General features: G+C 33.8%; 1 protein-coding gene across 1 annotated transcript in view; it reads right to left on the bottom strand.

Moving 5' to 3' along the window:
* Window positions 1-976: 976 nt before the first annotated feature.
* The window catches only part of KIFAP3 (kinesin associated protein 3), a 173,831-nt gene continuing 159,830 nt past the window's right edge, over window positions 977-14,977 (bottom strand). Inside the window, exon 20 of the mRNA XM_017868408.1 lies at window positions 977-1,430. Within this exon, the coding sequence (XP_017723897.1) occupies window positions 1,325-1,430 (106 nt within the window). The 3' untranslated portion in view covers window positions 977-1,324. The remainder of the gene's footprint in view (window positions 1,431-14,977) is intronic.

The following is a 14,977-nucleotide window of genomic DNA, read 5'->3' as shown; positions in this document are numbered from 1 at the left end:
TCAGAAAGATCAAAGGCATAAACACACCTCAGATTTACATCCCCTAAGGTGCATCATATACTTCCTTACACATAGCAGTCAGGAAAATATCTGTTGATTACATTTAAATTCTTTATGTGATTGGTTTCTTAAATAAGTAGACAGACTGAGTTATTTCAAAGGCCTTTTTCCAAATGTTATCCTCTGCTTAAAATGTAATTTAAGCCAAATAAATAGTGTAGTTAGATCAACGAGATTTTAAATTCAAGAATAGAAGTCTTATCTTTGATCTATGTATTCCCTTTGAAGCTTCATATTTCCTTCCATAGCAGGTGATCATGGAACTATCTCTGATTATAGTTATTATCATGGTTATTTGTTTGCTTAGTTTTTCAAGTAGAATTGAACATTTTTCTCAATATGAAAACACTGAACTACTTTCAAAACCCATTATTATATAATGTCCATCCATTTCTTGCTATCTAAATCTATGTTATAAAAACAAGTGAATAATTGGGAACTGGGTACCAAAGTGAGTGAAATATTCTGTTCCTTAGTTTTCCATAATGAGACTTTTAATTAGCTTTCCCATGGTTTGAATACTAAATTTATGAAGAATAAAAGTTAAAAGCCAAATGCTAATCTTGTATCACTGCTTGTCTTGTATACTAGTTGTCCTAGGATTTCTATATTACAACTAGGAAGACGTGAATTAAAACCTCTGAAGAGACTATAACCATAAATAACTTATGGCATATGTTCCATTATTAATTGAAAACTCATAGTTAATACACTTTGGGAAGGAAACTTTCAGGCACATGGCATGGAATATGAAATGGTGATGTTCTTTTTATAAATTTTAAAGGTAGCATATATTATATGAATTACTCAAGAGTTTACAAGCAGAAAAAAAGGACAAAAAATAAAACTCATGTGCACCCTATGTTAACATGTAATTCGTAATGAAATGTGTGAAATATAAACACATGACTTTCACTTATTCATTTTCACTTTACACTTTTTAATTGAAATTAAATTAGTCACTTAACGTACATAATGCAGTGTTTCTTTTCCAGTCTAGTAGCTTTTCAGCATTCAGTTTTGAGGCTCATGGGAAATGTTACTCAGCATCAAGATGTGGTTTGATGAGTGAACAATGTCAGTATCGACTGTACTTAACAGAAGACAGAAGGGGCTGGGGTTAATCTGCAGCTAACATATAAAAATAAAAACAAACACAGACCCACAATAACATCAACATGCATTATTAGGCAAAGATCCAAAATTAACCCAACCCACACAGATTTCTTCTAAGCTGAGGTAACGCATGGAAACAGATACTTTATCAAGATCCATAGCCATAGTAGTAAGGTTCATCAGGGCGGAATCCATATGCTGTGGCAGGGCGTCCAAGAATGCCAACTGGTTGGCCAAAGCCATCCATTCCAAGGCTAAAAAACAGAAAAAGGAATGATAAGCTATGTTTTTCATCACACATCCACAATGCAGATTAAGAGGCCTAGATTTTTACACCACCAACATTCTCGTCCTAGCAGGGATAGTGATTTATGTGGATATCACTAGCTTTTTTTTCTTAAGGTTAATAGAGCCATTAAAAGTGTATATAATAAAATACCTCTAACAATGTGTCTTAAAAGTATGAGAAACCTCTGTCAGTAGGTACTATTCTAAACAAAGTGGAAGAATCAAGTTAGAAAAGTTTTATTTAATGAATTACTTATATATGGCTCTCAAGCAAAAATATGAAAAGATTTTACATGCTAGCAATGATCAGTAATATATTGCTAGGGAATGATAAAATAAAACTGTAGTAAAGTGAGTTTTGCTGTTTATAATGTCTTTTATATGACGATATAGGACAAATTCCACTTTTAGTAAAAACATGTGTTTGAGTTATATCAGTGAACTCTCATGCAGGGCCAAATCATACCATAAGCCTATGATTAAAAGAACAAGATAAGGAATTTGACAAAATGTGAAAATTAGTCAGATTTGATCTGCAAATCCTTCCTCTGATTCCTCAATGCAAACAATTACAAAAAGTATCTATTTCTTTTGAGTGACAGCAAGGCAATTACAAATTCTGGTTCAACTTATTCTATGGAAATAACAGAAACCCAAAGATAACCTTCAGAGTTGTAAAGATAGCTTCAAGTATGTTAAACTTCATGATTATTTAAAAAAATTACTTGTTGATCTATTAATACATTATTTAGAGGAAAATCTGTTCTCCAAAGTCCTTTTTAAAGGTCAGGGAATTATCCGACACTTAGGAAAATGACAAAGTATTAATTTTGCCAGGCAGAAATATGGTGGCCTTAACATGCTCATGCATAGCTCATGCAGTGAATGCTAGTGAGCTTGACTTCCAATCAATGGAAACCATTTGTAATGCAGAAATGTAAGTTTTGGAAAAATAAAACATATTTAAATGATTTAAGTTTGCACTACATGAGGAGATGGAAAGATAATTTTCCCTCAATAGCAAAAGCTGAATCTGATGAAAAAATATATTCACATAGGCACTAACTCTCTGTCACATTCCGAGTGAGATTAAGTTGACACACTTTAGAAGTAACTATTAAAATGTTAAGGTTTTAAATAAATGTGTGTATGTGCATGTGTGCATGTGCACGCATGCTGGTGTGTATTAAGATGGAACTAAAGAGTAAATGTGAAGAGCCAAAATACATATAACACATACTGGTCCAGTGACTCTACCCTTTAGGAGAATGGAAGTTCTGAAATGCAAGTTTCAGGTTAGCATTTGTACTGAGCAATCCTGGACACAATTTATTATTTTGGGCTCCTCCTACATCAAAACTTTATCTATAGTTTCCCAAAGTTGGTTGAAATTTTTAAGTCTACATTTTATTTTGAAATGGTAAAAGTATAAGCACCTTTTCTTACTTTGGTCTCATGGGAAGAGAGACTAAATTTTGTGATGAGGGAATCAAGAGGTAGCTTAACAGATGTTTCAGAAATTAGTGGAGTCAGTAAACTAAGAGACACTGGTATCAGCTTAAAATTAGAGTAAAAGTTATTGAAAACTTTTCTCTGCAAGCACTAAGGCTAACAAGTAATTATCTATCTAAAGAACTCTCCATTATATAACTGTTGATTACACAGTTTGGATTTCAACTTGTTCCTTCTTCATCTTTCTGCTTATTACCTGTCTTTAATCAGTCCTTATTGTTTTTAGCAATTCCTCTGAGGCCAAATAGCAGTAAACTTAGGTTAAACTCAAGTTAATCTTATGTTCGTTTCTCAATCTGGGGGCTATGGCAAGATCTATTTCAGTAATTTGAAAACAAGAGGCATATGTGGGACAGCGAGGAAACATGAAAAGTCACCTTCAAAACAGAGTATCTCACAGACGACTTGTTAGCAATATCACTGTAATTCTATCTAAAAGAAGATGGTCCTCAGAAGGCAGTTTGCCAGTCATTGGCACAAAACAAGGAGCTTCTCAGCTACTTTGCTGGTTGTAGCCACCTAAGCAATTGTGTGGTGATCTGGAAAGCTATAACACCATAAGGAATATCTGGCCTTTTTTGCAGTTTGGTCCTCAGTCAGGAAGGGAATTTAACATTCTCAGAGTCTGAGGCCATTCTACATTCAAGTTGCAAAATTCTCCCCCTTTTTTTTTTATTTCTATGACTAATAGGCAAACTATTGATCATTGTTTTCTCATGTAATTTGCCAATAGGGTAAACAATAAACTTAGATATTACCTAATCTACCTGATGGTTATAACTTCCATTGTACATTAACAAATGGATTTTTTTCTTTTTAAAATGTCATGCACATTGTTGATAAGAATCAGAAGTCCCAAGTCAGTGAAAGAATGACCCTTAAGCACTGATGAGTCTGAGTTTCTGAACCTATAAATCTCTGGTCTTGAACAGTATGGTCTTTAGGTTATGCAGTCAACAGTTCACCCAGAGACACCTGTGGGTATTACAGTGTAGAGGACATCATTTAATTTTTTGAATTTCTATATACAAATATCATTTGGGGAAAAAGGAATAAAATTTGAAACCAAACTCTAAAATGATCTTTACTGGAATTCTTCATTATGTATCACAGATGAACTTGCTGTTTAAAGAAAAAAATATTTAAAACATTTATGATCAGTTTAGAGAATATGTTGACATAGGTCCTAGGTCCTTTTGTATTACGAAAAATCAACTATATCTACAGAATTAATACATTTTTAATTAAATTCACTGTGAAACAAATAGTTTGTTTCTTTAATCCCTCTCATTTGATTCTTTGTAATATAGTGGGGGAAATTAGGCTTTCCAGGATGCTAAAACCTGGAGATATTCTTTTGGAATATGTAGACACTTTACTTTTTCCCTTGGGAAAAGGATATAGCCTTGCTAATGCTGAGTTTAATTCAAAACCAGGAGAGTCTTCCTTTAAACACAAGCAGATGATAGATTCTTCATGTAAATTCTTGAAGGAGATAGAAACTATGAATATAAAAAGGTAATGTTGCAGCAAAAATTGTGCTTTCCTGATCTGGAAAGACTTGACTTCAATAGTGTGTATCACAGGAATTTGTATGCCCTCACTAGGGGCCCTGAGAAGCAAGAAAAAGTAAGCTGTGATATGCCACATCTGCTCTTGCCTTGTGTGACCATTTTGCTTCAGATACCAGTTTGAATATGTGGCTATTTATAAGTATACTGGAATTTAATCCAATCTTGTAGGGTGCGTGTCTCTGTATGTACATAGTTTCTTCTTGCTACTCCTAACCCACATAAAAAGTGGTGTATCCCTCTAGATTAGTATATGCCACTATTATAGTACTTTTTCTTTACAGGATTGGTTATTTAGTGTCATTTCACCTTTATCCTTAATGTTCAGATAACATATTTTGGACCTTTGAATCACCAAAATACAGTGTCTCTTCCTGAAAATACATAATTCTGATCCAAAGAAAACGGTTATTGTTTATTGTGAAAAGATAACTAGGAATGATAAGGCCAAAAAGTCAATCTGCCATTAAGTTTTATTTCCCAAGAGCAATTATTTCTGGGTACCTAGGAAGAAAAATGACAAGTTCTTTAAAAGACAAAAATTATATTTAAAACTCAACAACAAATAGAAAACCACATCTAGAGTGTGTTTTTTTAAATAAACAAATTCAGAAATCTAATTAGCATTCAGCAAGCAGAAGACTGAGTTTTCGCTAATATTTACAAGACTTCAAACACATTTGTAATAGCAATCATTAGAATTCTAAACTTGAGATGATTTAGAGCAGGAAAAAAGAAATCTGGAAATGACAAGTGATGCTTCACATGCAGCACATAACAAGGGAATGGCAGCCAGTAAAGAATTCCAGGCACTCACAGGCTCTTATTAAATTTCTGGGCCAGAGTTGACATTCCTGTAGAAAGAGAAGAAAATCACCTACCTCTGGCTGTTTGTGAGGCTTAATTAGTGCGTATTTGTAAAGCACTTTGAAATCCTTGGATGAAAAGTGCTGCATAAGTGAAAAGTATCATTATTTTATTAAAATGAGATAAAAGCAACGCAAGTCTTTTTCTTCTTTTAAATTCCTAGGTCAGCAATATCAATGTAGAGCAAGTAATGAATTTACTAGTAAATGGCTACAAAAAAGAATAAATGCAGGCCAAATTATTTTTTCATAGGCTCATGGAAGTCTGACTTCGGAGCATTTTAGGAAATAATCTTGGCTACACTTTTATTCACAACATCCTTGACAGGGTCTATCCAGCTCTTGTCTGAACACCTCCAGGAAGAAGTGCTCACTACTTGGTCAAGGCAGTTCATTCCATTTATGGATATGTAAAACTGTTGGAAAGTTCTTTATTACACAGCTCTAAAATCCAGTTCAATTAGTCTTAGAATTACCCTCTGAAACCACACAAGGAGTCCAATTCCTCTTTGATATGACTGCTTCACAGCCCTGGTTTACTCAAGCCTCATTACATGGTCTTCAATCTTTACCATCTCACTTGCTCTCTAAAACCACTTCCATTTTCTAGTGTTTGTCTTCAAATGAAGAAGCTAAAATTAACATGATACTTATGATGTGGTCTGAAACCAGTACAGAATAAAAGAGCCTATATCTGACTTTATACTATTGTAGGCTAAAACTGTATTAATCTTAAACAAAATTTTTAAGAAGCTATTATCACAGTGGCTTAATATTGACTGCTTACAATTGTGTATATATGTGTATATGTATATATATAACATTGAGTTGTATGTAGTTATATAATATTGAGTTATATGTAACATCAAGTTTTTTATATATATGTACAGTTGTGTGTGTACACACACACACACATTCAAAATTTACTTATAACTACCATGCTGAATTTCATCTTTTTAGTCTGAGTCTGTCTTTAGGGATTCTATTCTTCCCAAGACAAAATCATTTATGACTACATATTTATAAATAGGCAACAGTGATTTTTCTTAACAAACCAATCTTTGTGATCCATCAGGTAATATTGAAGGCTGGAATTCTTTTGAAATTGTCAAGTGAAAGAATTGAACATGAACTGTTATAGGAAGAAACTTTCCAGGATATTATAAAACCATATTAAATTACTTCTTCATAATTTCTTAGAATACTTCATTCTTTTTATGAATTTCTCCAATATATTGATTATAGAATCAAAATCAGTATTTAGTACGTTTACCTTTCTAAATAGATTGTTAATTGATCATCAGGGTAATTTCAGCTTAAGTATGATTTGTCATGGGAAATTTAGGTCTATTGTAATAGTGACTCTATATACCATTTGCCCATCCATTCACCTATCCCAATAGTAGAAACATTTATTGAGTTCCTACAATGTGGTAAGTATAGTTTTTGAAGCCAAGGAAAAAACACATGCTGGGAAGGCAATAATAAGACATAGTCCTTGACTATAAGGATTGGAGGCACCTAACATGGAAGAAATATTCTAATAATAACCTGATGTCATACTACTGTAGCATATGTATAAATTGCTACAGAAGAAAAGAGGGGGGCCAAATATTTAACATAAGAGTATCTTAGAGACATGTACAAATTGCTACAGGAGAATCTTGGCAGCTAGAAAGTCTTCATACAAAATACTTTGATTTAATGCATCTGTTACTTCCTGACATATTTTGTTATTGTATTTCTTTCCCATTAGAAAATAAACACCATGGAGGGCAAGGACTGTCTTGGCCATTGCTATATCCCTAGCCTCTAGTATTGTATCTGACATGTATTCAAAAAAAATACATGAATTCATGAATGAATGAGTCTTAAAGGACAAGTAAGATTTCATAGGCGAAGAGAGACAGAATTCCTGATGGTGGAGCAGCCTGAGCAACAGAGAGGAGTGGCCGATGAAGAGCAAATGGTTTGTTATGGTTAAAGTTTTAGATTTATGATATCAGCAAGTGGCAGGAGATGAGGCTAGAAAGGGCAGTTAGGACTAGATATTGAAGCTTTTCATAAAGCTAAGAACTGGTGGCTTCTGGAGAGTCGTCAACAGTTCCTAAGAAAGAGAATGACCAAATTCTATGTTTTAGAAAGATAATTGTAGTAGGAAAGGGGGTTGAGATGCAAAATCATAAACACTGAAGAAACTATTACAGCTGTCCAAATGTGAAGTAATGAGAACCTACAGAAGGGTACTGGCAGAAATAACAATGATCAAACATGCTACAATTCACAACAATTATCTTTTCTCTGTTTTTTTTTTTTTTTGTTTTTTTTGTTTTTTTTTTTTTGAGATGGAATCTTGCTCTCTTGCCCAGGCTGGAGTGCAGTGGTGTGATCTTGGCTCACTGCAACCTCTGCCACCCGGGTTCAAGTGATTCTCCTGCCTCAGCCTCCCAAGTAGCTGGGATTAAGGTGTGTACCACCACACCTGGTTAATTTTTCTGTTTTTAGTAGAGACTGGGTTTCAGCATCTTGGCCAGGCTGGTCTTGAACTCCTGACCTTGTGATCCACCCGTTTCGGCCTCCCAAAGTGCTGGGATTACAGGAGTGAGTCACTGTGCCCAGACCATCTTTTCTCGTTTAAAATAGTTTTATTAGGCCAGGTGCTGTTGCTCATGCCTAAAATCCCAGCACTTTGGGAGGCTGAGGGAGGCAGACTGCCTGAGCCCCAGGAGTTCAAGACATGGGAAAACCTCATTTCTACAAAAATACAGAAAACTATCCAGGCATGGTGGTGCACACCCATGGTTCCAGCTACTTATGGGGTTGAAGCAGGAGGATTGCTTGAGCCCAGGAGGTTGGAGGCTGCAGTGAGCCATCACTGCCACTGCACTCCAGTCTGGGAAACAGAGTGAGTGAGAACCTGTCTCAAAAAAAAAAAAAAAAAAAAAATTAAAGTTATACCTTTACATGTTGGGGACTGAGACTTAAGAAGAATTTCAAAACTGTCTGGAAATTTTAGAGGTTATAGTTAAATGGAATGGAGCAAATTTTGCCCCCTTAGTATGGGAATATGCTTCATCAAATGACTGAGATGCTGTGGTATTCCATGTAGATGAAATCAGATTGTAGAAGAAGTTTGCCCCTATCTTCTACAGGGATGAACTATTCTGGAAAAAGAGAATATTTTCTCCTTGAAATTCTTACAAGAAGAGATGTGCAGATTGAATGAAACAATGACTATAAAACAATACCTAACACTAGTAAAATGATGTATTGCTACATCGAGATCTAAATGTTTGTCATTTATAGACCAACCACTAGATGGAGAGCTTGTCTTACCACTGAGTATCAGGTACTTTCACAAAGTTTCAAAGCAAGGATTATTAAATTTAAACTTCTCAGCACATTTAACATTCATAGAATGTGGCATCCATTGCTTTCGCAGATAATTAATGTCCAGTTTTATGATTATGAAATAATTTACAGCTAAATGGAAATACCTAAAAGTTTTGTGAAAGTTGGGTGCCTAAGAAAATAGGTTATAAGAAAAGATGCTAATTGTCCTGAACACTGAAAAAAGTAATATGCATGTTAAAGTACTATTACTATAACATAGCTTCTAAACTTTTTCATTGACCTGATATTAATGGCATCATGTTTCTATAAATCTATATGTAATAAATATAAAAAATATTTTAAGTTGCTCAAAGGTATTACTCATTTCTTTGGACCTGAACTTTTGTATTGTTGAGAAAATAAAATCCAAGAGTATGGTTAAACAGTCTTCTAATGAGTTTCACCGGCATATATCAAGTTTAGTTGTCATTTTCCATTTAGTTTTATTCTTAATCTTATTATATGCATAATCATAACTTTTTTCTTTTATTATAATAAAACTAAGTGGCCTAAAACTCTTAAAGTCTTATTCTTAATGGAATTCAAAATTAATGAATTCAAACTAGTGTTTTTTTTCAAAATCAAGGGCAAATTATATGAGTAGTGGGAGGCTGTATTTAAAATACTCATCTGGAGTTTATTAAAAACATTTTTTGAAGGACATCTGTCAGTTCTAAGGGTGAAAACACCTTGGGGAAAACTCCTTTCAATTTAGTTACTACACTGAGATACTTCAGATAAAAACTAATTTGTACTAATGATGAAGGGAACATGTGTAAAATAGTCACTGATTTATTCTAAATGGTAAAGATATTTCATTTCATTGATTGTCCTCTAATTTCATTCAAGTTATACTTCTCTTCTTATACATCTTAATCTGTTGATTAACCTGCCTCCAGAGTACTATTTTAGTGACTATATTTTAATGTGGAGATGTTATACTTGGTACTTTTTGATACTATATCATTGCATTAATTTTTCTATTCCTTTTTATTAATTTACTTATTTATTGCATTTTATATAGTCTCACTGAGATTCTTCTATTAACTGTAATTCTCAGGCATCCTAACACTTGCTGTTAGAGCACTTGTCTTGTACTGTCATGTACTTTACTAAGCTTTAAAACAAGGCTTATCAAATTTAAACTCCTCAGCATATTGAACATTGATAAAATGGTATGTCCATTACAATCTGATGATTCTCTTTCATGATAGTCCTTTTTATGTTTTCATTGAGATGAAGTCTCATTATATTGCCCAGGCTTGAGTGTTGTGGCTATTCACAGGCACAATCATGGTGCACTGCAGCCTCCAACTCTTGGCCTCAAGTCATCCTCCACCTCAGCCTCCAGAGTAGCTAGGACTACAGGTATGCACTGCTGCACATGGTTCCTTTCTTTGTGTACTTTGTAATATTTTATTGTGCTTTCAACTTCATTTTTTTTCCTGTCTATTGGCTCTTGAGCTGTGGAATTATTTCTACAGAGAGGTTCTGTATTTGTTTATAATGTATCAGGGCCCTGGCAGTTCCACTGTCCTGAAACAATCTAAATGGCAATTTCTTGACTAAGGTTCCCTGAAATAAGTATATGGTGTAAATTCTGAACCCACTCATGTGCATGAAACAAGCTTGTGACTTCTCTTTCACATGAGTGACTATCTTCCCCTACTGAGGGTCTTTGAGCACAGACAAGTTTTGGCCACTTCTCTGGGCTGGTGAATTAACATCATTTAGTCCTCTTTTCAACTGATGAGAAAAAGGTGGACCTTTGAAATTCCAGGCTTTATTTAGAGAATTCAGTTCCATCTTCCTTTACCAAATAACCCATACCTGGTTCAATATTCCTGTGGGTGTTTTTTTTGTCATTGGGTATTCCCTATCTTTCTTATGAACTTGGTCATGTAAGTTTCTGTTACATTTTGGTCCACCATTTACATATTATCTGCATAGCAATGGTCCCTGCCAAATTAGGTCAGTCTACCATCTTGCTGGAAGTCCTTTTCATTTTATTATCACTATTTTTTTTTTGACGTGGAGTTTCACTCTTCTTGCCCAGGCTGGAGTGCAATGGTGCAATCCTGGCTCATTGCAACCTCCACCTCCTGGATTCAAGTGATTCTCCTGCCTTAGCCTCCCAAGTAGCTGGGATTACAGGCCCGCGCCACAATGCCTGGATAATTTTTGTATTTTTAGTAGAGACGGGGTTTTGCCATGTTGGCCAGGCTAGTCTCAAACTCCTGAACTCAGGTGATCCGCCTGCCTCAGCCTCCCAAAATGTTGGGATTACAGGCGTGAGCCACCATGTCTGACCCATTTTATTATTATTTATCTGCACATTCAAGGAAAAAAAATATAAATTTTAGATTCCTCTGGCTCACAATAGACTTTCTTGAAGAGAACAATGACTTGCAAGAAATAACTGGAGCCATTAAAAGATATTTCATTTTTCCTTATTTGTAGTTATTAACAGAAAAAATGCTCTAATAGGTACCTAATGGAAGTTGTCAGATGTGATTACCAAGTTGAAGTGAATATTTACTCAAACCTATAATGGTCTCAGACTTTTTCTGGCAATATTTTAATGAAGGTATGCCATCTAGTCATCTTTAACTTACATTTCTTCCATTAAGTACAAGGACTTCTTAAAACTGGCAGTTCTATACTATCAAGCAATGCTTCATTTCATACCACCAAATGTTAAGGGAACTTGCTGAGTGGCTTAAATAACCCCTAGGTCAATAAACCGAGTCATTAGCACCTCCTTTAAATAATTGTTTGTCTGTTACTGGTTCAACATTTATATAATCTGTCATAATACCCTGGTTTTCTAAGGTAAAAAAAATTACTGCTATAGGCTTAAACTAGAGAATATCATGTAAGTAGCAATGTTTTTTCAGTGATAGTTTAACTATACTGTCTGGTACTGAGTGAGTTAAAGCCTGAACACCACAACTAATTACTATGTAATGCTAACCTTAGTTGCTGGTTCATTTTGAGACTCTTTAAAATATGAACTGTGTATTTTACCCCTATGCACTCTCTTAATGATTTGTTTTTTTAGACTGAAATCACTTCCAGCCATCAGTTATACTTTTGGTCTCTACATATGCACTTCTCCAAGCACAAATATTTCTTTTTCCTATTGGTCTGCCAGCCCTGTCAGAGCAAATTTCACTTTAAACTAAATGCTATGATACTTAAAACCTCTTGGATTACTCAGGCTGCTAGTGTGATCTGTAACCTTCCAAGAATGACAGCTGAACTTTCCAATTTGCTTATAGTGTTTGGGGAACTAGAAAGCACATGCCAAAAGGAAAATGTTTCTGATGTTGAACAGAGAGGAAAGTTCTTGTTGAAGGTGGGGGCAAGAGACTATTAAGTACTGAAAAATACTAATAAGAAATGAAAAGAAACTAAACATGCTGTAAAGTCTAAGACCTCAAACATAATTCAAAAGTTAATACTAGTACTAAAAACTCTGGTTAAACTGGTTAAAATATGAAAAATAACCTTTAGTTACTGTAATTTAAGCACCAACCAGAATCTTAAAGTGATAATGCACTATTGAAATGAACAAATTAAAAAAATGGAATATAAAATTATCACAAGTGCTACACAAAATGGGCTATATCAACTCCCCATCTTTCTTTATAAAACAGGCAAGTCTGACATATGAACAAAAATCAAAGTTAATACAGTCATCTAACATGCATGCTACCTCCATGGACATAATAAGAGTCTCTCTTATATGAACAAAAAACACTACTGACATAACACCAGTCTTTTTTTCTTTTTTTTTTTTTAATTAATGTTAAGTTTTTTGTTAAAACTTGTGTCTCTAAAATCCTTAAACAAATCATTCAGTTTGGGAACATTTTGGAATAGTTTCAAAACTTTTCACTTCAAGGAAGCAGACAAATGTTTGTCTTAAAAAAATCCTGAAAATCTTATCAAATGTAAGATACTTAATATAAAATCTCCTATTTATTTCATAATCTACTTATTCATTTGTGTCAATATTTTTTAGGCTAAAATAATAGTCAAATTACATTTGGATAATAAAAATCGAGCAATGACTGATAAAGACGTTTCTGGAAAGCTAAATCAAACTAACATTTTTCCAAAATTGAGGGCAAACATATAGATAATAGGAACTATATTTAAACACATTAAAAGTGCATCTTTTTAAATAGCTAAGCATAATTTAAAAAATTTGATTCTAAACTTATAATTGCAAACACACACACACACACAAAGGCATTTCCTTGCTTTACAAGGGTATTTCAAAAGATTTATATTGGGCAGTATTATTTGATGTTTTGCAGCCATTAATTCAGTAATTTCAGTAATAAACACAGGTCGGAAAAATATATCACAGTTATTTAATGTCCTCTAGAACATTTAGGATCTCAGAATACTGCATAATATAACAGAAATGCATTAGAAGAACAGGTATTAAAGTAAATCTCTACCATTATAAGCTTTCTTGATCCTTAAGACTATATTTAACTGTTACATTATAGGTATCTTTTTTAAAAAAGGTAAATTCATTTTCTGCTCAGGTATAAGACTATAGATTGTAAGATTACATGTCTTCTGATGATGAAGCACGGTGTTTCTATATCATCTTCAAAGAATAGGGCTAAGCATCCTTTGGTCACACTTTGCATTGATATAAACAAATTCAGTGTAGACTGGAATGTAGAAATATATGACAATTGTTTATCTGACTTGTAAGAGTCATATTTTAAGTTAAAATTATTCTTAAATCAGCCTAAGGAAACACTATCTTTTTTCTTCTTTGTTACTCATGTAAATGAGCATTTCCCCTCTTAATTTAAGGACTAGCAATTAAGTTTATGAAATTCAGCCAAACGAACTTAAGTACAAACTATGAACTTATCAATAACTCCTAAATTTTCTTAAAGTTAGTAGGGTGCAATTACTTCAAAACTAGAATATCTGAATGGGATTTGTGTCTCCACTGATAACTTGTTTCAGTCTATATCCATAACTAACTTTGCCATGCTTCTTCCTCTGTAAAATAAGAATAATGGCTATATCTTTTAACACTTCTATGCCTTGAAATTATTGTATTTCCAAGAAAAGTACCCGCATATAGTATATATTTGGTGGTATTATTGTTATGACATGAAAATGATGAATACTTCCCTAGAAATGCTTAGGAAATTGTGGCTTCTGCCTAATGATCTAGACAGTTAAGGGATACTCTATCATACTTGGCAAGCTTCATACACATGCTTTCTGTTTGCCTTTATAGGGCTCCTACATAATTCATAGAGATTTATGCCTCCACATAGGCATACTAATTGTTGTTGCACTAAAATAATGCCATGGCCAATTGTTCTTTCCTTTTACCGTAGTAAGACTGGACTGTTTGCATAAGTAAGATTGTTCAATCAAAACCCTTTAGATTCTATGTCATGATTGATGAAAATAACACCTTTAGGGATGAAACTTACTGAAAGATTCTAGTTACATGCTTTTTCATCTTATTTTATACTCAGTGAGTTTATTTTGAAAGTAGTTAATCAAGGGTAAGGTTTCTGGTTATCTCATGTAAATCATCACTTCCCACATTGTACACATTCCTATACTCAGGTTTACTGCCAGTGTTGGCTTCTCTTAGAAAAGTGCACACAGGTCATGAAAACGTTTAGGATGGAGTATTTTCATTCTGCGATGTGTGTTGTCTTTGGACTTGTGCCAACCTAACAATCTGGCACTTATAAGCAAAGCCGGGCAACTATGAGAATTCTTTAGGGAGATGGAATGCACCATACATTTTTGAGATTATCTAGGCTTTAGACAGTATTCTGAATGAGCATATAGGTATATCTATATTAGTTATTTCAAGTATGCAGGAAAGGAGACAAATTGATTCAATTTAAAATAACTATGGTATCTACTTGCTGATGGCAAACAGTATCTCCCTTCCCCAGACTTTGTTGGGGCATCACATAACATGCAACTGTATAAAATTGTAATAGTTTCTTTTTCCCCATAGTGTATAAAAAGAATGAGGTAAATTATAATAGCCTAATATTTATGAAGGCTTTGAAAACATTTTAAAATACTTTTAAAATATTTGAATGCTTTTAAAATACTTTTTTTGAGATTTTAAGAACTCTTAAAATTCTTTTTAAAAAC

This window comes from Rhinopithecus bieti, unplaced genomic scaffold (genome assembly GCF_001698545.2).
Source record: "Rhinopithecus bieti isolate Rb0 unplaced genomic scaffold, ASM169854v2 scaffold_4101, whole genome shotgun sequence".
NCBI lineage: Eukaryota > Metazoa > Chordata > Mammalia > Primates > Cercopithecidae > Rhinopithecus > Rhinopithecus bieti.
This window is presented reverse-complemented; position numbering and strand designations above follow the sequence as displayed.